The sequence below is a fragment of the Gobius niger genome (assembly GCF_951799975.1).
Source record: "Gobius niger genome assembly, chromosome: 8".
Taxonomy (NCBI): Eukaryota; Metazoa; Chordata; class Actinopteri; order Gobiiformes; family Gobiidae; genus Gobius; species Gobius niger.
The window spans coordinates 20517569-20539375 of NC_136859.1; the positions used below are offsets into that span (position 1 = coordinate 20517569).

General features: G+C 41.4%; 2 protein-coding genes across 3 annotated transcripts in view; both read right to left on the bottom strand.

Annotated features, from left to right (window-relative positions):
* tbc1d31 (TBC1 domain family, member 31) overlaps nucleotides 1–18599 on the bottom strand; it is a 30997-nt gene extending 12398 nt beyond the window's left edge. Inside the window, exon 1 of the mRNA XM_079562343.1 lies at nucleotides 18589–18599. The gene's annotated coding sequence lies outside the window, so the exon portion shown is untranslated. The remainder of the gene's footprint in view (nucleotides 1–18588) is intronic.
* Nucleotides 167–20037, bottom strand: zhx2a (zinc fingers and homeoboxes 2a). Of its 2 annotated transcripts, none has more exons than XM_079562345.1 (13): nucleotides 19586–20037; nucleotides 4972–5357; nucleotides 4189–4905; nucleotides 3785–3997; nucleotides 3457–3711; nucleotides 3036–3251; nucleotides 2786–2870; nucleotides 2486–2668; nucleotides 1739–2100; nucleotides 1342–1579; nucleotides 1119–1266; nucleotides 954–1055; nucleotides 167–557 (listed from the first exon to the last, which is right to left on the bottom strand). In XM_079562345.1, the coding sequence occupies exons 2-12, from the start codon at nucleotides 5071–5073 to the stop codon at nucleotides 956–958; spliced, it is 2619 nt and encodes an 872-aa protein (XP_079418471.1). In that variant the 5' UTR covers nucleotides 5074–5357; nucleotides 19586–20037; the 3' UTR covers nucleotides 167–557; nucleotides 954–955. The 2 variants fall into 2 exon arrangements, with proteins under 2 accessions (XP_079418471.1, XP_079418470.1); XM_079562344.1 differs by having other exon boundaries at nucleotides 1119–1269.
* Between the last annotated feature and the right edge of the window lie 1770 nt (nucleotides 20038–21807).

Genomic DNA, 21807 nt, shown 5'->3' on the forward strand with positions numbered 1-21807 from the left:
TCTAATTGCACTTCTAGCACCTTCCAGTGTTGGTGATTCACTCTCACTAGAAAAGTATTAAGAAGTCAAGTCAAAAAGCTGCAGAAGTAAGGAAAGGTTAGTTTCCCAATAGCTGGTACAGTTAAGCAGAAAATGCAACATGACTTATCTATAACTATGACAGGACTATGTACAGTAAGTGCCATCAGAGATGTGATTTCATGTTGAGTTTCAAAAATATGACGATATTTTTGTTAATTATACACTTTGATCATAAAACAAAAACATCGAGGTTTGGGGCCGTATAAAAAAGTAACCAAAAGTGCCCTCTTAGTAAAACTGTACAAACGCTTCATACAGAAAAATATTTACAATGGTGCTTAATAAACACACTTGGTAGTAAGAACAATGCATCAAGTCCAGCTTTGGCACTCCTCTTTTGTCCATTTACGCATCACTCTTAGTGTTTTTCAGTGCAAATCTCAGGTCCATGGTGCTTCACGATAAGATCTCAGTGAGACAGCATCTTCACTGATGAGATCTACTTTTAAGTACTTTTAATTGAACGGTAAATACCTCTGAAAAACAGAACAAAAAGATATAATTACAAGCAGGAAATAAGCAAAGGCTGGCTCAGTCTTTTTTGTAAGCATGTGCACAACATGCTAATGATCATGTGGTCCAAGTATCATGCTGCCTTCCTGACCAACCCTGGCACATCTCTGAAGAACCAAGTGTGTTAATTATTCAGTAATAACGCCCTGGGTGAAAGGCGCTGCAGCTGTGGCATCTCAAAGAAATAGTTCACTATTTTCTCCATTTCCTCACCACTCTCTATTCTATTCATCTCGTGAAGTTGTGCTCTTCGAGCTGTCGTTTCCACTAGTGACTAGAGGCTACTGCCAGCCCAACAATCAACAGGTGAATAGTACTATACAAATAAACAGTTATTTAAGGATTATTATTGCACCAACCATCAGCCTGTAACTCTGCCCGGTTGCTCCAAAGCCAGAATGTCTGAGTCTGTTGCAGCTGCTTGAGGGTCCTCTCCCAATGCCACAGTCACCTTTACCCACCTGACAAGAGGACATTATGAATATATACATTTATACAAATATACATTTGTTTCAAAGACCAACCTCCCACTGTCAGCAGTGTTGTCACTGGTTTTGTCCGGCCGTGTCCGGCTCAGATCAGCTACTCCATGGTCCAGCCTTTCTGATAAACATTGCACTTTGTCATGGCCCAACAGCTTGGAGTGCTCTGAAGTGTTCTCACCAGCATTTTCTACTGGGATGCATAAAGAAAACACTCAAGGACATTTAGTAACATTTTATTTGCTCTATATAATTAGGTTTTTACCTTTTGCTGACAAGGTTTCTATAGAAATGCACTGCTGTTTTTCTGATTGTTGAACATTAATGGCTTTCTGTTGATCAAGAGTTTTTGGAACATCTTCCATCCACTCCAGCATTTCCCCATTTTTTAATGTAGAGCGATGGTCCTTGAACCAGCGCACGATGTCTGTGCGGCCCAAACTGGTTTGGACCTCAAGCTGACTATACTCTTCCGGAGAAGGCCACTGTGTCCGACAGAACATCTGTTCAGGCAAAAATATGAGAGGTTTGTATTTTTTAATCTTGTGAGTAGCTGGTTGCATTTTCATAATTTATATATGATTATGGCAATATAACATTAACATCTTAACAATGGGAAGTACATTTCTCATGTAAGAATGAGCAGCATTTCTTATTTTTACCTCTCTGAGCAAAGTGAGGGAGCGGCTAGTAATGGGCGCGGGGCTGTTGGAAGCGGACAGGACCGGGGGATGGGGTGATGAGGAGGAGGAGGATGTGAGAATGGGAGGAGAGGCGGAGGAGGAGAGAGTTGGCGGATGTGGAGAGGATGAGACCAGGACTGGAGGAGACGCAGATGAACAAGATAGGACTGGGGGGTGAGGGGAGGAGCGGTGAGCGGCCCCGTTTTGCAGCACCCCGGGACGATCTTCTGCATTCTTCATGCTGAGCAGAGCCTTCTCCATGTTGTCTCTCAGGGCTCTGCGCTCTGAAAACCAACAGTCCACCTCGGTTTTGGAGAGTCGAGTGTCAAGTGCGAGCTGGTCTGCAGGAGAAGAGAGATATCACAAAAGAGGTTTATTAAAGATGTTTTAATAAACCTAAACCTTAAGTGTGGTTTAAATCCTGACGTAAAAACGGATTCATTAAACTTTCTTGCTATTTCTGTTAAGTCCACAACCCCAAGAGACGGCACTGCATCTCTAATTTGGATGCAAAATATAGACTGTTGTAGACGTAGACTATTCTTAGTCATTTCTTGCAATGTTACATAGCATCAACATGATCTGGCTTACAAGCTCATTAAAAACAATACTCAAAAGAAACATACTCTATCAGACACACACAAACACGAAATAGAAAATGATAGTTATTTGAGCCATTTGACTACAATACTAAGATATAATGTACATTATGCAGCGTAACAGTACCTAGCTCAGCCTCTGTTGGAGAGCTGCTCTTCTGGAAACTCTCCTCTAGAGCTTTCAGCTGCTCTGAGGACTTGCCCTTGACTCTCTCCAGCAGCGGAAACTGACTTGGGACAGTCTTTTTAATAGGGCCATCTTTAGGGGGAGTCACCTCTGCTTTCACCAGCACAGGGGGGGGAGGAACACCTTTAGGAAATACAAACCATGAACGAGAATCACAAGGCACATGCCAACAAAAAATAAATAAACAGAACATATTTGAACCTATTTTTCAAAACTAGAAACATTCAGAGAATGTTGTACCTTTAAGATTAAGTAATCTCTGTTCACTGAACCACTTTTTAATTTCTCCTCTGGACAGCCCTGTGTTCTCTATCAGTCTGTAGATCTATAACATTTAGAAAACACAAACAGTAATATTATGACCACATAAAATTTGTTTCTCTTTTTATGCCAAGTCAGTCAGCACTGCAGTGTACAGTGAACATGTTTGAGAATTCTGTTTAAGTGGCAGTGCCCCATGATAGACCCACAGTCACTCGCATATATTTACCTCATCTTCTTCAGGGAATGGGCACTGTGTGTAGCTCGCTCTCAGTACAGAAAGCTGCTCTGCAGTTTTGTTTGGATCAACAGTGAAGCTCAGGAGTTTGGGTGAAGAGAGTTTGGGTGAAGGCATAGGGACAGAGATTGTCTGAATTATGGACGGCCGTTTGCTCTCTGTTGAAATCACAGGGGAAGCCAGGGGTCTTTTGAGCGATTGTGCAACCTGTTCAATTCAGAATAAGAACATCAAAACATAAGATATGACTTGCTGACATGGTCAACTTGATAAAAGGCTAATTGTAAAATCACAAACCATGTCCAAACATATGTATTTGAAAAATATTTAGACTTTTTCAAACGATTCCAGTGAACCGTATGGAAAAGTTCTTATTGTGGTGTAATGACATGTGTTAGGACACTTTGTGTACCTGGTTAGCCACAGTCAGAGCCAGTGGCGCACAGGTGACAGTAGATCCATTCGCCACAGGTGTGAGAACCAGGCTGGTTTGTCCCAGGAGCTGACAAGGCAGTGACTGCAGGACAGAGGCTGCAGGCTGTGTGACTTTGGAAGCCGAGATGGGGGTTGCAGAGTTGGTGGATGTTTGTGTGTTGAGCTGAGGAGCCACTACTGCAAATGTTTGGGAGATTGTACCATTGAACATTTTCTTTCTTGCTTCTTCAACCTATTATTGAAAACAAAAAACGTCATAAAAAGAAAAACTATTGCCAGCAAAGTGATGCGGGTGTGACATGTACCTCTTCTGGCGACCAGCTAATACCCTGTTTTAGTCGTTGTGTCGTGAACCAAACTTTGATTTGCTCTTCGGGATGTTTGGAGGCTGCCGTTAGCCATGACAGCTCGGCCTGTGTTGGATACGGAAACTTGTTGAAGGAGGAGATGAGGGTCAAGTTCTCGTCAAGCGAAGGGTTGTACTTGGTTGTGTTCAAGGGCACAGCAATCTTGGGCACCTGGAACAAACAGCAAACTTAACATGTAATCTCGAACTTTTTAAATACTCCTATGAAATCCTCCATTGTATTAACCCAAGAATAAATGAAGGAGTGAGCAATTCATTTCTAGCTGGCTTAAAGCATATCTAGCATCCCAATCCTTCACAGGGATGAGTTTATAAGCACATTTTACAACTAGAGTGTCAAACCTGTGTGTAGTTGAGAGGCCGCTGTAGTGAAGGCATGATGTGTGCAAGGCTGTCCGCTTTTAGGAGAGTCGACTCTGGGATGATGACCGTCCCGTTCACATTCACTGCTGTGATTGGCTTCTTGATCAACTCAGGAGCAAGTCTACCCAACTGTCCATCTGTCCTTTTATTGTCCACAGACATTATTTTTGGTTTGTTGATTTTTACTGAGGTGGATTTATTCATGGACAAAGCACCTTGTTCCTCCGCTTTACCAGAACCCGCGTTGGAGGAGTTGTAGATAACGGCATTGTTACTGCATCCCTCTATTGTCTGTTCTAAGATTGTCTGATTGTTCATTTTGATGCGTTTGAATTTGAAGTTGCTCTCTCCGGGATGGCACCTCTCGTTGTGCTCGGTCAGGGTGTCGAACTTTTTTGTGTTGAAATTGCAGACGGCACACAGGTACAAGGGGTTCAGAATGACGTTGGGGTGATTTGCATCGACATGTTCTTTGAAAGTGTTGAGGTTTTGTGTGGAGAAGGGGCAGTATTTGCACTCATAGCCGCCTTGTTGTTTTCGTTGGGATTTAGTAAGATCTGTTGATTCTTCTGCTTTGTCTGTTGAAGACTGGGAGTCCGATGTCTTATCCTGTAGGTCCAAGTTCGTAGACTGTCCATCTTGAGGTGAGATATCAGTTTCCATTGGCATTGTCTCTGTGTGGTTATTACTGCTGGCCTGAAAGTGGATGAAAACAGTGGTTCAAAACATGAAATAAAATAAATGCACAAATGAATGTATTACCTGTAAGTCACATGAATCCTCAGTGTCGTCATCGTCTGACTCCACTATGGTGTGGTCTGGCCGGATCATGCAGGGTGTAGAAGCCTTCCGTCGACTCGCCATGATGCAGGCTTATCCCAAATGATTTGTTTTTGTGCTTTAAGTTGTGGGACCAGGTTGCACCACCCAGATGTGTGAGTGGTCAACAGTCTTGCAGAAGATGCAGCAGAAAGCCCAGAAGAAACTGGTAAAATATGATGACTATCCAGTATGAAGGGGCAGGACAGCTAAAGGGCCGACGTCGCTGAGTTTGTCCCCTCAGCCAGGAGACATAAAGGTCCAGTTTAGAGCTCGCTGACAGTGTCAGCTCCAGTTCTGGAGGACCCACTGCATGACGCGATCTTCCACTAAAAAGAAACACAACAAATATAATCAGCACACACTCTCTATAAGTAGAACATCACACAAGATACGACACTAAAGTATAAAGATAGGCCGGTTTGTGCTCTTGCCTCACAATATCCCAGGGCATTTCTGTGAGGACCATGTTTCCTCTGTGTCTGGGTGGATTTGCATAACCCCATAACCCCAAAACTGCACATTAGGTTAATCCTCCCACTAGCTGGATGAAGGATGAGTCAAAAGCAGACACATTTCCCAACAGAAAAAAATAAACATTTGATAATTTCTGGAGGATTTTGGTTGTAACATGTGTGCTTCAGTTGTGGGGATCTAGAAATGTATTGAAATTGCTCTAAAATCGATTTCAACTGCATAAAATGTGAATCAATGTCAAAAATAAAACAATCTAAGTAAAAAAAAAAACTGTCTAAATGATTAATTCATTAATTTTCATGTCTTGTAATTGTTTTGTGAGGTAAAGTTCTCATAGACAACAGTAACAGTTTGTTACAAAGACAAAAATGCAGATGTGAAAGTAAAAGAAACATCTTTTGCTTATAAAATGAGTCACATTCATTTTGTATAAAAAAAACAATAGTTACATCCCTATTCAGTTAAATCATATGTGGACTTTGTTCAGCTCAATTGCAGCTCGTATGTAAGACTTTTGCCGAGACAAAGTTTGACCTCAGGCTAAATACAGCACTGTCTTTCATTATTTCTGACATCCATTAAATATTTGACATTTTACAAACTACTCTGAGCTGTATTACTGTACTTTGATGAATGTGCTTTTGAAGGCATAGCTTGTGGGCAAATGCAGACTTGACAGGTTTGTAACTTTCAACAGATTTAAACTAATCCAGCTCCTGTTATATCAAATAAAGCAGCAAAGACAAAAATAACTTTACAGAAGAAAGAGAGGAAAATGCACAGTATGTGATTGATTTGAATGGCTTGATTTATTAAAAAAAAAAAAAAATCGGATGATGTGGCATTCAAAACCAAAAATTCAGAGCCTACCCAGGACGACAAAAGGATTTAATGCAACCACAAAAGGAAATGAGCTTCTCTCAAACTATGTCCACATGAATTAAATCATGATGAGAAAAAAAAACTCCCATTGAGTAACACATCTTAGTCAAAGCAGCAATATACTGTTAGTGTTTACTGTTTAAGTTGAAATGATACGACAGTTTGGCCTCACAAAGTTTTGACATCCCCAGATTCTAGCTTTCCCTCCAGTCCATTCCATATTAATTGCTGTAGCTCGACTCCATCTCGTCACCGTCCTGAACGAGAGAGACGGCCCGTAGAGCCGCCGTTACGACAACATCGTTAGAATGCAGACTCATTACCGCAGCAGCGTCACTATAGCAACTGTGGACGTCTAGCTGTAGCAGAAACACCCAACCAGAGACACTGTATAACATCACCTACCAGACAATAGGCAGATATACAGTAGGAGAATTGGCTTAGTTCCTATTTAAAGTAAAGGAAATATTTCTCTGCAGGCCTGTATTATATTAGTGTTACTTTTTCAAAATTAACATTTTGACGAGAATACAAGGAATAATTTTCATTTTTTATAGAACAAGGTTAAAAACGTCTCTATAACACACCCTGCCAGATAAACACACAGCGTAAATACAGTATTACTATGCAAATAAGGTGGCAGCATTTGTTGCTCCCACTCATCCACTATCTGTGTCTGCATTCATCAACCAGCCACACTCACACTAACCCCCAGCACAGAGCTGGGGCAACATCTGCTGGCTTCATCCAAATGCCACTTTATATGACCTACTGAACTTCCACTGCTCCTCGGCTCTTACAGTCTCTGAGCGCTTATCAATGCGTTTGTGGGCGATAGTGGCACGATGACGCGAGAAAAGCAGCAGTCTGCAAAACCCACACAGGTAGAGAAAGCAGAGAGAAACATTTCATTTGTGTGAAGTCTGTTCGCAAGCTGTAACGCTGCATATTTTATTATTATGCGTAGCCACTGGCCGTTCAAGTGACAAGGATTTATATGAATTTTGCTTTAAAGCGTTGAATGTAAACAGAAGTGGGTTGGCTTAGGATAATAAATAGAGGCGTAATGAGCCACTTCGACTAAATATATTCGAAACATTGCCAACGCTGGAAAGACGCTGACTCACTACAATAGGAAAACTTCACCATGCAAGCACAAACAGCTTGTTACATACGCAAAACTCTTTCACAGAGCGCCTCGAACAAAGTCAAACACTGTAATACTGCTGAACATACTGGATCCTCTGGCACAAGCTCTATCCTCTTAAATCATGTTTGCAAGAGGAGGACAGAGAGCTGTTTGCACTGGGAACAGAGTCTACCAACTGCAGTGTAAAGATATTTAACACACACACACGATCTATGCACGCATGGTTTACACCAATTGAGCATGACGTTATTTTAAAATGACAAATATGTAACTCCATATGCTACTAACTGTTGTACTTGGCTATGACACCAGCGTTGACTTCAGCAATGCGATCTACAGTAGCCCCACTTAGCACACGGCTCACCAGGAAGTCCAACATAAAGAGCAGGCTTTGGAGACGATCCATAACATTTACAATCAAAACCTGCTTCTCCTTCAACACATATTATTCTACTAAAACATCAAGTGCGACTCAACTCATTCAGTTTATGACTTCAGCTGTCGGTGATCATTAACGGGCATTACTGTAACACATATTTGCAAAACTGCTATTAACGTGTATTATTGCCATCGCAGTACATTTCCAGGGTTCTTTTTCTAAAATGAAAACCAAACAATTGAGGAAATTATAACACACTAGTTGGGAGATAATTTGCTTTTGATTGACTGGCCCCAAAAGGGAACAGCCGCAAGAACAGAGGGAGGTGATAAACAACGGTGTGTGTGTGTGTGTGTTTGTGTGTGTGTGTGTCTTCCTTGTCCTTGGGAGTGTGTTACTTGATCACTTCTGCTGTCTTCCTTTAAAATCTTTTCCTCCTGACATCGTCTTTTGTACATCGTGATTTAATTTTAATCAATGTTTTATTTACACACCAAAATCCCAAACTTGGCCGCTTCAGTCTCCACCTCAGTCTCCCCCCACCTGTTTGTTTGTGAGTCTAGTCCAGTCAGCCTCTCTGTGAGCTCCCACTGTCTGATGCTCATTAAACTTGTATGAATACTCAGCCGGGCATCCTCTTGCCAGCCTGTCTGTCTGTACTTGCCTAATGTCTGCCAGTGTGATTGCTGCGTTATATTACTGGAGCCGTCCCTCTGAAAAAGTTACCTTAAACGCCACGAGGCAGCTAATACATTCATCTGCTGTAATCAGTTCAGACTGCACACTGGCAAACACACAAGAACCAACTCTGGGAAAAACAATCCAATTTTATGAACCACAGAGGCTCGCTAATGTCCAAAGACAGAGGAAACCAGATAAATTGTACAGTTACGATAACTTTATTTTTAGAGCAGAGAGAATTGTACGAGATAGAGAAAGCAGCTTCTCTGGCCTGAAAATGGGTAAGCAATAAAGGGAAGAATGGAAACACATAACGCAATATTGGGGTGCCCAGTACATCGCAAAACATATTGTATCGCAAGTAAAGGGGATGCAATATCTGTATCGTAAGAGTCCACAATACATCGCGAAATCACTAGTCTTCCATCTGACTGAGATTGACACATTTTGCAAACCCAGGCTAAAGCAAAAAAATGTATAGAACTTATAAATGTTGCACACTTGCGTATCGCATATCGCAAGTTTTCCCCCCATATCATGCAGCCCTAACACAACAAATCCTAATATTAATCAGACAGCAAAATGTTTGGTAAATCTTTGTAATACTAAAGTAGGATGGGATTGAGTTTTCTCTTTCGTGAGTCTTGATCTTCTGTGCATGTTTTTGTGGCATCTTTGCTTGAGCTTGGTACAACAGAGTACGCAGGCAAGTGGAGCAGACATTTAGGAAAAAGACATGCATTAAGCATTTCCATAAACTGAATGGCAGTAAAGCTCCACTTTGCTCCCTGAAAGTTGCAATGTTTGCAACGCTAGAAATATGTTAGGAAAGTTAGGAATGAGTCTGAACCACAGCCATCAGTTTGAATTGTATTTGTTTCCTCTTTGAGTGTTCGTAAACTCAAAAATATTTCAGGTACAAGGATTTGGTGGGGGTTATTTTTGTGTGTCATCATGCATCCGCATTTTTTTTCTCAAGGCAGTGTTTTCTTCTTTCTGCCTACGGAGAGTCCAGCATATCTTTACACAGGACAGCAAGTTTCATTGGGATATTAACTTCAACACAGCTCCACCAAGCAACACATCTATATCAATAAAAGTAGTTTTTTTCCTGGCTGTTTTGTCTTCAAACCATAGACAATCTAATCTAATACAGCTAGCACAGTATAGAAAGGGACAAACTTACCCCTTTAGGGCCTATTTCTTTTGCCATCAGTCAATTGTAAATGTAGAGAGCTACAAATCATTTGCATCGAAATACAGCACCTTTTTTGGGATTGCAAAAAACATCCTGCCTTGAAACTCTCCTAATCTATTCAGGTCAGCAATCAGAGGGACCGAGAGAGCTAGAAATGAGTTGGGGCTGCAGCCAACAGTTTCAACTCCTAAATTAGGACCCTCCACTTTAAGTGATAGCTAGAAGAGTCTTTCTTCACAAACTGACTGAGCTACTTGGGTTTCTACTGAGCATTTCTCACTGCAGAAAAATGGAGGCACCGACTTAAGCAACAGAGTGCCAGGGTTTTTGAAGCATTCAGTCGATTTGAAAGCTCGGTGGAGGACTCAACACACAGAGCAGACTTTTAAAGGTTATTTCTCCCACTACATTTGCAGAAACAACAATTGCCAAGACTTTTTCTTGTTCCCACATATTGCCTTCAACATACTGTATATCACAACCTGCAAAACTGTACTCCTCAGCATCAGCGCCGTTAGCATTACAGGACGTGCATCTTTGCTTTGTTTTCCCCATTGACTGCCTGTTCCACCGCTCAGCCTCTGCAGAAGAGAGGACTCAGTCAGTGCACTCTGAGTGGATAGAGACGCCGAAGAGAAGCATTAATACAACAGGTCCCAGCAGGGGTGTGCGAGGCAGAATTTCGGACCGGCGCAGAATTAATTTAAATCTCATCACGAAGCTCCTCTAGCGCGCTGCAAAGTGGTGCACTGTGCGGCATGTTCTGCATAGCAACAGAATCGTGCAACTTGTACAGGAGAGGTGAACAATGACTGATAAAAATAACACATGCCGAAGCTTAAATGCTCTCTGTGCCAGTCGCGAAAGCGGACAAATTGTAAGCTTTTATTAAGGAAGGCATCCACAATGACACATCACTTCAAACTGCAGGCAATATTTGTTTGTGTTGTCTCCTGAAAGCCAAACACAAGCAGAAAGAATTAAAATGGCAAAGGGTGAATAAACTCTAGTAGCTTATGGATATTAAAATAATCGTTCGTCGCGTTCATCTTTCATGGGAACAAATAACGAGCACCAACAAGTTTTTTTTAATCTGGGCTGCAGACCTCAGCAGTTGTAGAGGACTTAAACTTACTAGTGTGCTATGCTGCACTTCGTGTTTTATACCGGCTTCTCGTTCAAACCTGAAGCTAGAAAATCCCTGTGAGACGTTTCAACAAAGCTGCCACATCAGTGCAATACGGGCCATGGCAGCTTTGACCTTGTTTGAACCAAAACAATGTCGAGAGACGCTGTGGCCTATATACAGTGCATCACCAAATAGTGTCGAGCTGCTCCGCATTCAACGGCGCACTCTTCTCACTTTTAAACTCAAAACTTCCCCCGGACTGGAGGAAATCATGCCTCTACTTAAACAGTTCATAGGCTTTAAACAAGATTTTAAGCTGGCGACAATCAGCTTCAGCAATGGATGGTTGAATTGTTTAATAATAGAGTTCAGGAGGGAATGTTACATGTGCACTGTTACTATGGCGATACACCATGTTAGTGAGCGCTAGCAAACATTTTCCATAAACAAACATGAGCTAAAATAACTGTATAAAAAGTGAAGAGACACTACTGGGAAATACACCTAACACAATGTAGTGTCAAACTGTTTTAATGTGAACAATATCTCCAGTATTTTACCTTTTAAAGTCTCCATTTCTTTATTATTGCACCATGCTGCTTAGCGATGGGTCTTTAGATTTTGTAGTGCCATGAGTGTTTCTAGATGTAAAATAAGTTGCGTTGCACTTTCAAATCTGACACACTAAAGACACAAAGAAAGAAATGTATGGTTTGTGCCGGTGTTTGCTTGATCTAACACGAAATGACAAAATAGTCTAGTGCTAGAGCGCAGGACATCAGTCAGTGAAAATCAGTTACTTTGCAGTTGGTCCACATGCCACACATGAAAGCACTTTCAACAAGTTTCAGAGCCAGAACTGACTCGATATACTCACTCAGAAAGGGCACGCTTTAAAAATATCCATGTCACCCGCTCCAAGGCTGACGCTGGGGTTTCCACGGCAACAGTAACCAACAATGATAATGTTTAGTGAAGAAGCCACTGAGCCGAGGTCAATCAGCGACAGCACAACCTGCATATGTAACGTCAACCAAACACTTCATTACAGACACAAAACAGATCCCACGTTTTCATAATGATGCAAGATCTTTCTTTTTTGAATCCAGTAAAAGCTTCTGTTGTGTGGATCTATTTAGATTTGACCTTTAACAAAGTCCCGCTGAGAATAAGAATCTACTTTTCAAAAACACTGCAATTTAGGCAAGTGGTAATTGTGAACACAGCTCCAAAACTTTCTGAGGAAAACGACAGAAACTCACTCCCACGGTGGAAAGATTTTTCCAAGACTGACACTTACAGTTGTTTCTCATATCAAACTAAACCAGGACACAACTCTATATAAAGATGAACGACAACATTTTATGAGGAGAGAATACAGAATGTTCCTACTCTACTTTTCATTTAATTTGCCGTAGTATTGGCCCAGTTATGGCTGTTAGTTAAGCTTCTTGTATCTACTCATTACTCAACCTTATTATTCTGATATTAAGACCATAAAACATCCCTAATTTTTCTTAATATAGGAATCGCTAAGAAATATGGCAAATAAGTCCTCATTTAGAAGTTTCTTTGAGTCCATCAATAGTAAGAAACCGCGACCAAACTAAAAGATATGAATTTCCACATTATAAAAACATTTTGACAGTGGTAAATTTGATTATAAAAACAACACAGTATTTCCTCAGAGTTTTGCCATTTGAATGATCGAGTAGACAGGTGACTCACACAAGCAATTTAACGCAATATATCAACCCCCCCAAAAACTTTAGGGTCCCGACCCACCACAAATCATACACGCAAAAAAAGTCTTCCTTTATACTTCTGGCATGGAATTGGTTGTGAACAGCCCTATGACAAAAACTGAGAATGATCAAAGTTAAGGTTGTGATTTTGATTAAATGCCGATCACTTGCACAGCTCCGTCTTCAAATAAAGGGCACTCTTAAACCATTAAATGAACAGATATGATCACAAAACGCTTTTCAGATTTGGTTTAAAATACAACTTTGGTGTGATAGTCGAGAGATGCCAAATGCTGATTTAATCCAGGAGACTTTGCTGTTCATTATTATGTGTTTACCCAAGTGTCCCTGAGCTCTCTCTGCGTCTATAGACCAGACTTCCCACCTGTCAATCGGTGGCTTCCCTGCAGTGGGTGCGGCTTAAAGATTCTCTCAAGCTTCTCCTCCTTTTTGGACTGAGCTGGTATGAGGTCTTTGCCTGTGCAGTGTCGCGGGGCTGACGTGGTGCAGTGCAGAAAGACTCCATAGTTTGCTCTCTCTCCCTCTCTCTCTCTCTCGCTCACGCTTCTCCACACTCCCTCCCTCGTTTCCAAACTTGAGAGATTTGGAGGGCACAGTTAGAACGTGGGACAGCGTCCGTCTACTCAGGCAGAAAACGACCTAGGCTACATGACAAAACACAGCGAGACCAGAAAACTTTCTCAACAGCTGCCTGCAGTACCGCTGCTGTTTTAAATTTCACCAGCGCAATTCAATTTGTCACTCAAAGTAGTCTAATTTCCTGCGACACCGTGCAGGCTGGCAGGCGTAAACAGAAAATTTAAACTCTGTAGTGCAAAAAAATATCCACAGTGCTGGGAATAACAAAGCAAATTCAGTTGCAAATATAATCTTTGGCAGAGGCATTACTGTGCAAAAGTTTATACGAGTTTTCTGTTATAATATCCAACTACAAGCACTCAGAAAACATCAGAGCTCTGCTTAAAGGGTGGTGCAAAACTTAACCATCTAGTTCAAAGGGTATTAAGTCTTTTAGAACAAGAAAATGTATATATTCGGTAACGCTTAAGGTGTACTCGTTGAGTATTAATAAGGTATTAATAAGCATTAATAATATGCTTGTTAAGTATTAACACACCGTTCAATATACTTTTATCTGTAAACATACTAATAGGCCATTAATAATACGCTTATTCATAGGGCTGGGACAAAAGATCGGATGGGATTTGGATATCACATACTGTCAATACTTCAATAGGCTTTTTTATTCTGCGCTCCTTTCTTTTCCTGTAACAGCACTTTGTTACATTTTGTGTTAATGCACCAGTGTTAATTTTGACAACATATTATAATTTAGTTTTAGTCTTTAGACGAAAATGTAATTCGATTTTAGTCTAGTTTTAGTCGACTAAAATTGCAAATAAATTTAGTCGACTATACATTTAAAATATTCATTATAATCACATTTAATCACAGTCCTCTGCTTCATGGAGCTGCTTCCACATGAACAAAGCTCAGAGCTGATCCTTTGACAGAGAATTTACATGATATGAGGCTCTTTCAGACGGTCAATAGAAGTTTGGATGATTTTAGTCATCAAAAATATCACTTTGACTAAAATCAAGACTAAATATTTTAGTTGATGAAATTAACACTGTAATGCTCTTAACACTTCAATAAATGGCATTTGGTTTATAAACATTGGACACATGACTGTTTTCACATTTTAAGGTAAACATATTACAATCATACGTATCGGATCGGCCCCTGAGTATCGTGATACACATCAGCTCGTGACAAAAGTGGATCGTCCCAGCCCTACTTATTCTTCGCCAACCCTTAACCTTAACCCTGACTTTAACCCTAACCTGAAAATGATTACTAATGCTTATTAATACTTAATGAGCACACCTTAATCTAAAGCGATACTATCTTATATACGCACTTATTATCATGCAGTTTGTCACTTGGAGACCATCTTAAATTTCACTCTTACACTGCTTTGCCATTAACATTTGCAAATATACTTCTTTCAACCACGTTCGATGACACCTTAAGATACAGCCATTGCACAAGCCAATACTGCCAACTATGTTAGTGTGATATTGTGCACACTCTATTAATATTAATTATGTTTTTAATGGTTTATCTAGAGTTTTATAGAAATTGAATTGAAGCTATAACTGCACTGCAAATGCCATCCCTTGTGCAACCAATCCCAGTTAACAGAGCGGCGTCTTCAAACTCCCCCATGGCCATGCTGGGCTCCACCCACAGGTGATGAGCTCATCTCTGTGGTTGCCTTAGTCACTTCACAACACGTCCGAGAAACGACGGCCCAGACGCTGATTCCAGAACATGATGCTCCGCTCTCAGATGGGAGGCAGGGGCAAGTAGTATCGGCTTTACCATTGCTTCACGAGAGATGTCAAAACTAATGTTCGCTCGCTGTCTCCACATGCATTATATACAGTTAAAAAGTGCCCAACACTGTGATGTCATCTGAAACCCAGCATTGGGAAGTGATCCGAAAGCACGGGAACAAAGGCCTGTAGATGTCGATGACGTCAGCAGCGCGGAGCCAAGCAAAGCACGACCGCCACGATGACAACAGCCTCCATGTAACCCACGATGAGTCAGTCGCTTCAGTGGGAGAATGAACACGTATTATTATATAGTCCTCCAGCTACTTTGAGCTGTGTTTACAAGACCAGCAAACAAGACTGGACTAATCAAGGTCTAAACTGGACTTGTGGTCCCAACCCACTCGAACCCATGATGAGGACGAGACCCTTAGCCAGACAGATCAACTGGAAGGCTGAAAAAAAGAAAAAAACAGTGCTTCACTTTATACAAGTCTAGAGTGAAGGGGGCTCAATGTAATATCATTTTTGTTGCATTTTGTTTTTTTCTGTGTACAATGATATACAATGATATACCTTTTGAGACAGGCATGAGTCAAAACATAATAATTTCAAGAGACCAATCTAGATTTACAAAGCAATATTAAACAGTGTAAAGCAAATGCGCGTACACTGTATGCTACCGAGACGAAGGTTCTTGAGTCATCATCCGTACTCTGCAGTTGAATGTGCTCTGTAATAATGATATGACAGTTTACTGTGAAGCGATGCATTAATGAATTACATAAAATGCATTTTTGTAAATCCAAGTATTGTTTTGCTGAAATATGAGCGGTATCAGTGCTGCTCAATTACAGAAAAACTAAATACATCCAGCCACAAATGAAATCACGATGATTCAGACAATTATTTGTTGATTGAAAGGTGTCTCATGAAACAACGCCATGGTAAAGAAAAAATGGTAATTTACAAGGGATAATGCATTTTACAGCCACGTCCATATTATTGCCAAGAAAGTTTTAACCGTGACTTCTGTTAATTTAAAGTCTTGATAGTGGGTAATGGTCAGGGATATGACTAATCATATCACCACGGAATAAATTAATGTGAGTCCTGTTTCAATGACCGTAATTACAATGCTATTACACTTAATACTACATTATTACTGTGTTTTCTCGATTATGCAATTTTTAAAAATCATTTTATCGCCCCAGGTGGTAATATGAAGTTAAACTCCTAAAATGCCGGCTTTGTCTTAGTATTTCAACTACACACACCACCTGCTTTTCTTATTTGAATCAATGACAGCAACTCTGACAGAACTGAACAGTCAACATGAAAATATCAAATCATCGTCGCTCATACAGAGATGAATTAAACCAAATGTTTGGGCACTCACAGCTGTCAAAACAAAAAGCTCTTCATATTATGACTCAATTTGTGGGTTGCAGTTCGACACCAGTGCTGTGAATTTTACAATTGGAACTGACGGTGACAGACATTGCCTTGTTCGTTTTTGTTCTTGCCATCTGACGACTGTAAATAGTCGAGATGTAGCAGGAACAAACGGCACACATCGTTTCGCAGCCTGATGTTTTAGGCCGCGACACTCTTGAGGTCACACGGTGCAATGTAAAAAACGCTGGTATGTCGCTGGGGAAACGGATTCAGCAGAGGTGGATTTAATGCTTATACCGAATTCCTAAAATAACATCTGGCCAAAAATCTGTGTATAAAACCCTCCTTTTCGCTAAATGCTTGAGTTCTCGTTGTCCTGACGGGAGAGGGGACAATGGCGGTGAGGTAGCAACATCTGTGCATCGCTATAATCCCTGGGGAAACAGTTGCAACAACCAACATCTTACACAACAGCGGCAGTATTCAGAATGCCTAAAACGGGCTCATAAGAAATCCTACGAGCAAGGAAAGACACGTAAATAAGCATAAAATACCCACAATAGAAGAACTACAACCTCTGTCCAGGCACTTACTCAGCATCAAACCCAACTCAAATCAAACTGAGTCACCCTTTGCATCATACGGCATCAACTAGATTGACTACATTCAGAATAAATCATAATTCTGACCTCGACCTGTAAAAGGCCTCAAAGCATCAAGTTTAAAATCGACCTACATTGACCTAAATTATCTCTAGATGTAAACCTTGCCTAATAATAATAATAAAATAGACAAAAAACAAATAATACACATGAAATTGCAGCTACAATTGCAGATGATCCACCTAAACAAGCCCAAGTGCCACCAGTGGTCCACAGTGTGAGAAATAATAATACAATGGACTATGTGAAGAAGAAAAAAATAAACTAAACCACGCACACACCAGTTCCAGCAGCACATAGTTCATTGCTGCTCACCGTATCTAAGAAAATTCCTGCCTGTGATTATGGGATTTGCTTTCATCAGTAAAAGAACCGCCTTTGTTGCAGGATCAAAATTCAAAAATGAGCCTGTTGTCACTTGATATTACGATTACAGATTTCCCCATGTTTTGACAGATCACGCCGCGAAAAACCATATGAAGTTGTTTTCCCTTCGCATGTGAAGTGCAGGAGTCTGTACTCAGAGGGATTACAGCAACACAAACGACAGAAAGGTTAAATAAAGCTGTGATCAAAATCCGCCTGGCTCCTTTGATGGGAGGTGGGACGGGAACGGCATTAGAAGAAATAAACATTGAGGTCGCGCACGGTGCATTCTAAACATTATAGGCACGTCTGACGTTTTCGAGATGACACGCACTTAAGTGACATCTTCATGACAGGGTTACATCGTTTTTTTATTTTAATGGGCCCATTTACAAGGCCCACCTGTAGCGCTGGCACGTAAGCCGAGCAAAATGTTTGAGAATCGTGATGCCATTATCCAATTAAACAAAATAAACAGGTGCCTTCTAGCGGGATAAATACCATGCATGTAAAAACCTTTTAAAAACAAAAGCCTTTTTGTGCTTTTTTTTGAGCTGAACCAAGGTTTTAACAGCAGGGCATTTCTCAAAGTACAGATAAGCAGTTATTATCGTATTACTACTTTTCTCTACTTATCTCAGTTTCTTCTAGCGGCAGAGGAAATATTGAAATATTGAAATGTGTCAAAGCTTAAAGCGGTTTTGCGTTATCGCCCTCGTGATGTTTTGTGTACAAGTGTAATGACTTTATGTAATAGCCCGACATTCATTTCTGTCAGTGCGTAATTGCAGAGTGTACATATACAAAAGAGGCATGAAGGAGGACATGCTCGTCATTGCCTGAATTGATGTGATAAATGACACACAGTAGCTTAATGAACGGTTTCAGTTTTTACACCCGAAAACTTCCGAACTGTTACCTCGACTTGGGGTCACCAAAACTTCAAAGGGCTTCTGAGAAAAAGAGTCACACTGGGTTGATGAAGAATGATTATAAAGGAATGATATGAGAGATGTAACACCAATGTGCTTTTGAAGTTGCAGCTCGTGCCAAGGCTAATAAGATGGGCCTGGTGACTAAGGATTTTGAAAAAATGAATAGCAAACAATACCGGTGTGCTGATGTGTCACATAAATGTAGGCTGTTAGAGTAAAACGATACAAAAAGAGCTTAAAAGATTAGCCTGGGGTTATGCTACTATGTAATTGGACGATTATTAGGAAGTGCATGATGACTTATTGTGTAAAAAGTGCAATAACATCAGAACGAAACTCCCATTAGTAAAACTGCTGGAGAGTAATCGCCGCACTGTAACTTATCCAAAGTCGGAGATTGCGCCCATAAACAGTCTCTTCAGGAGCATAATTACTAAGTATCCAAAAGGGGGTTTGTTCAGAGAGAGAGGGAGACAGACAGAGGGGGAGATATGTGCGCTCACATTCTGAAGGTCCTGAGCAGCGCTATAGCACAGCGTTTGCAGCGCGAGCCGTGGACGGGAGGGGAGGGAGCGTCACTCGGGGTAACGTTACGCCTACATCAGAGAGAGTCGTACAAATCAAAGTCTATAAACAACACCGGACTCCAAAAGTTGCACTCACTGAGGGCCACTGTAGCTCTCATTTTTGAGTCGGTCCGGAGGCGCGCGGGGGAGAGTTTAAGCGCGGCCAGACGTGACGGAGAAGGGGCTCCCGAGGAGAAGCGCTCTCCCCAAATGTTCCCCCTTCTCGCCGTCGACGTAACAACATGTCGGCAACGGACGGCCATGTTTTGCTGGTTATGTCGACACGGGGAGGAGGAAAAAAAAAGTAGACACGATGTTCTCCGTCTCTGCTTGCTACCCCGACGGTCACCACGCATCCGAGCAGAAACTTGGCCCAAAATAACAACTTGCTGGGCATATTGTCGGCAGGTGGACGCGACGGGGGCACGCAAAGTTCATGCGCAAAAGACAAGTTAAAATATTTACACTGAGGCTCGTGGCGCTTGGGGATCGCGTCAGGCGATGCTAGCAACTCGAAGGGTCCAAACAAACAATGTATGGTTAGTTATAACTTGCGAGACTTTTTTTTTGGTGGGAGGGGGCGTTTCGGGGCAAACACACAGAGGGAGAGTTTATCCGTTTCTTACCTGCCCGCGGGTTTGACGCGATGCTCAGGTGAAGTCGTGGGTACGTGGGTGACGGAGTGAAAGCAGCCGTGAAGCCGCAAAAATAGCCAAAGCCGGGCTAAACAACCTCCCCGCGGTCCGGTAACCGAGCAGACAACAGGCGACAGGAAAGGAAAAATTGGCGATCACAAGGAGACTCTACGCCAAAAGCCACATGACCGCCGACGTCAGAGTGCGTATTTGCATGCCGTGCCGAAGCGCCGGTGTCCGTCCACAGCGGATCCATATAGCGCAGTAGTCGGGAAAAGTTGGGACCCAGCGTGGGGAAAGTGGTACAACGGAGTGGCCGGGCTGCCGCAGTCATACCGGAAGCTGCACAATGCACGCTCGCCGCTCTAAAAACGCATGACCTGGTGTTGTGGTGCTGTCAACTTTCCCTGAGCTGATGCCTGCCTGCCTCTTTGCTGTGACCTAATTGAATATTACATGATCAATGGGACGTCCGTGTTACCCCAAAAGCTCCACCCCTTGTTTTCCACCACCCACCCTTCTCCTGTGTGCATGTGCGCGTGGAGAGGGGTGTGTGGTGCTGCAGCACTGCTGTCTATGCGGGGGTTACCTCGGCTACAGGGCTCCTGCTTCCACTCTTCTCTCACAGAAATCCTAATAAGTGTATCAGTGTGCTGAAAGGTCAATCCGAGGTCAGTGAGTATTTTGTTCTGGATGGGAGGAGGCACAACTGTCCTGAAACAACAGACAACTTTGAGCCGGATTCACACCCGACAGCGCCATCTGCTGGGAGAGTCTGGCATTGTTTTCTTGACCTTGGCCCACCCCTGCATTGCTCTTGCAGTAAAGCTGCTTTTCAGTTATGCTGCCATGTAAAATGTTTTTGTCTCTATTTGAGCCGTAGTCTGCTGACAAATACCAAACACAATTCATTACACCACTGATCTCATTGAGCAGAGGTCTGTCCTCATATTTTGCCTTGGTGGTTTAACTAAATAAACCAAGTTGGTCCATTTAGTTAGATGCTTGTGTTTCTTTACTTATGTAAAGTTTATAAGGATATTTTATTATTTTTTTCTTGGAGAGAGGAATGGAGGGGAGTAGCACATCTTTAGAGTCTTTAGACTGTAAATAACCTAAACCTGGGTGTCATGTGAAATTGCTTAGCACCAAAATAAAGATTTTCCGATCATGAACATAAAAATAAATACATTTTAAGTAAAAACACCTCCTGTTGATCTGTTAACACCAGATCATGTGATTACATATACCCAGTTAGATTTAATTACTGGGGTTGTCCTTCGCTTTGGCACATTTAGCTCAGATCAGATTTATATTTCTCAACTTTTTGGACATTTCTTAAAACACTTTAAGTGTGACCTCCTGACACCATTTTACAGTCTACTATTTTTGACTCCAACTCTTGCCTTGCTAAGGAGTTCACTGTAAAATACCCCAGACTCCCTCTGTCATCCTCCATGATGAAGCCAAACACCAACAACTGCTGCGCCCTGAACACCTTCTCTGGATCCTGCTTTCTACTTTAATTCCAGTTCTTGTTTTACATAATTCTTCATATCTTTGCCAATGCATCTAGCTGAATTTGCTCTGACCTTGTCTCTTACCTTATGTGTAAAATTAATATGGCAGATCATGTGAATACTATGCCTGACAGATTCTGACAGTTGGTGGCAATATCTCAATACAATGAAGCAATACTTATATTTTGAGGGGCCTGACTATGCGTATAATCAACTGGGGAAAAAACTAAATCGAATTTGAATTTTGAATTGAAAATTACTTGTCCCTGTGCAATGGAGAACAGCTGTTATTAAAAAAGAAAAAACAGTTGTATCCGCTATTGTTGGGTTGCAGGTTCTAGAATATGATGAAGTCATCGAGCCGTAGCTAAAAAGAAAATATATGTATAATTATATATATAATATATATATATATATATATATATATATATATATATATATATATATATATATATATATATATAATGTATAAAAAAAGATCATTAATATCAGTCACTGCCATGACCTCTCTGTACAAGACCAAACATTTCCTCAAAAACAAACTCAGTGCAACTCAGCAATAAGATCCTGACAATTTATACACAAAAATGAAACGCCTCTTTTTCGCCTCCCTTTCATCTAAGTGTGATTGACATAAATGGCCACTAGATGGGGCCAAATGGCTGCTCTTCTAAGGTTCCCTCAGCGGCAGAA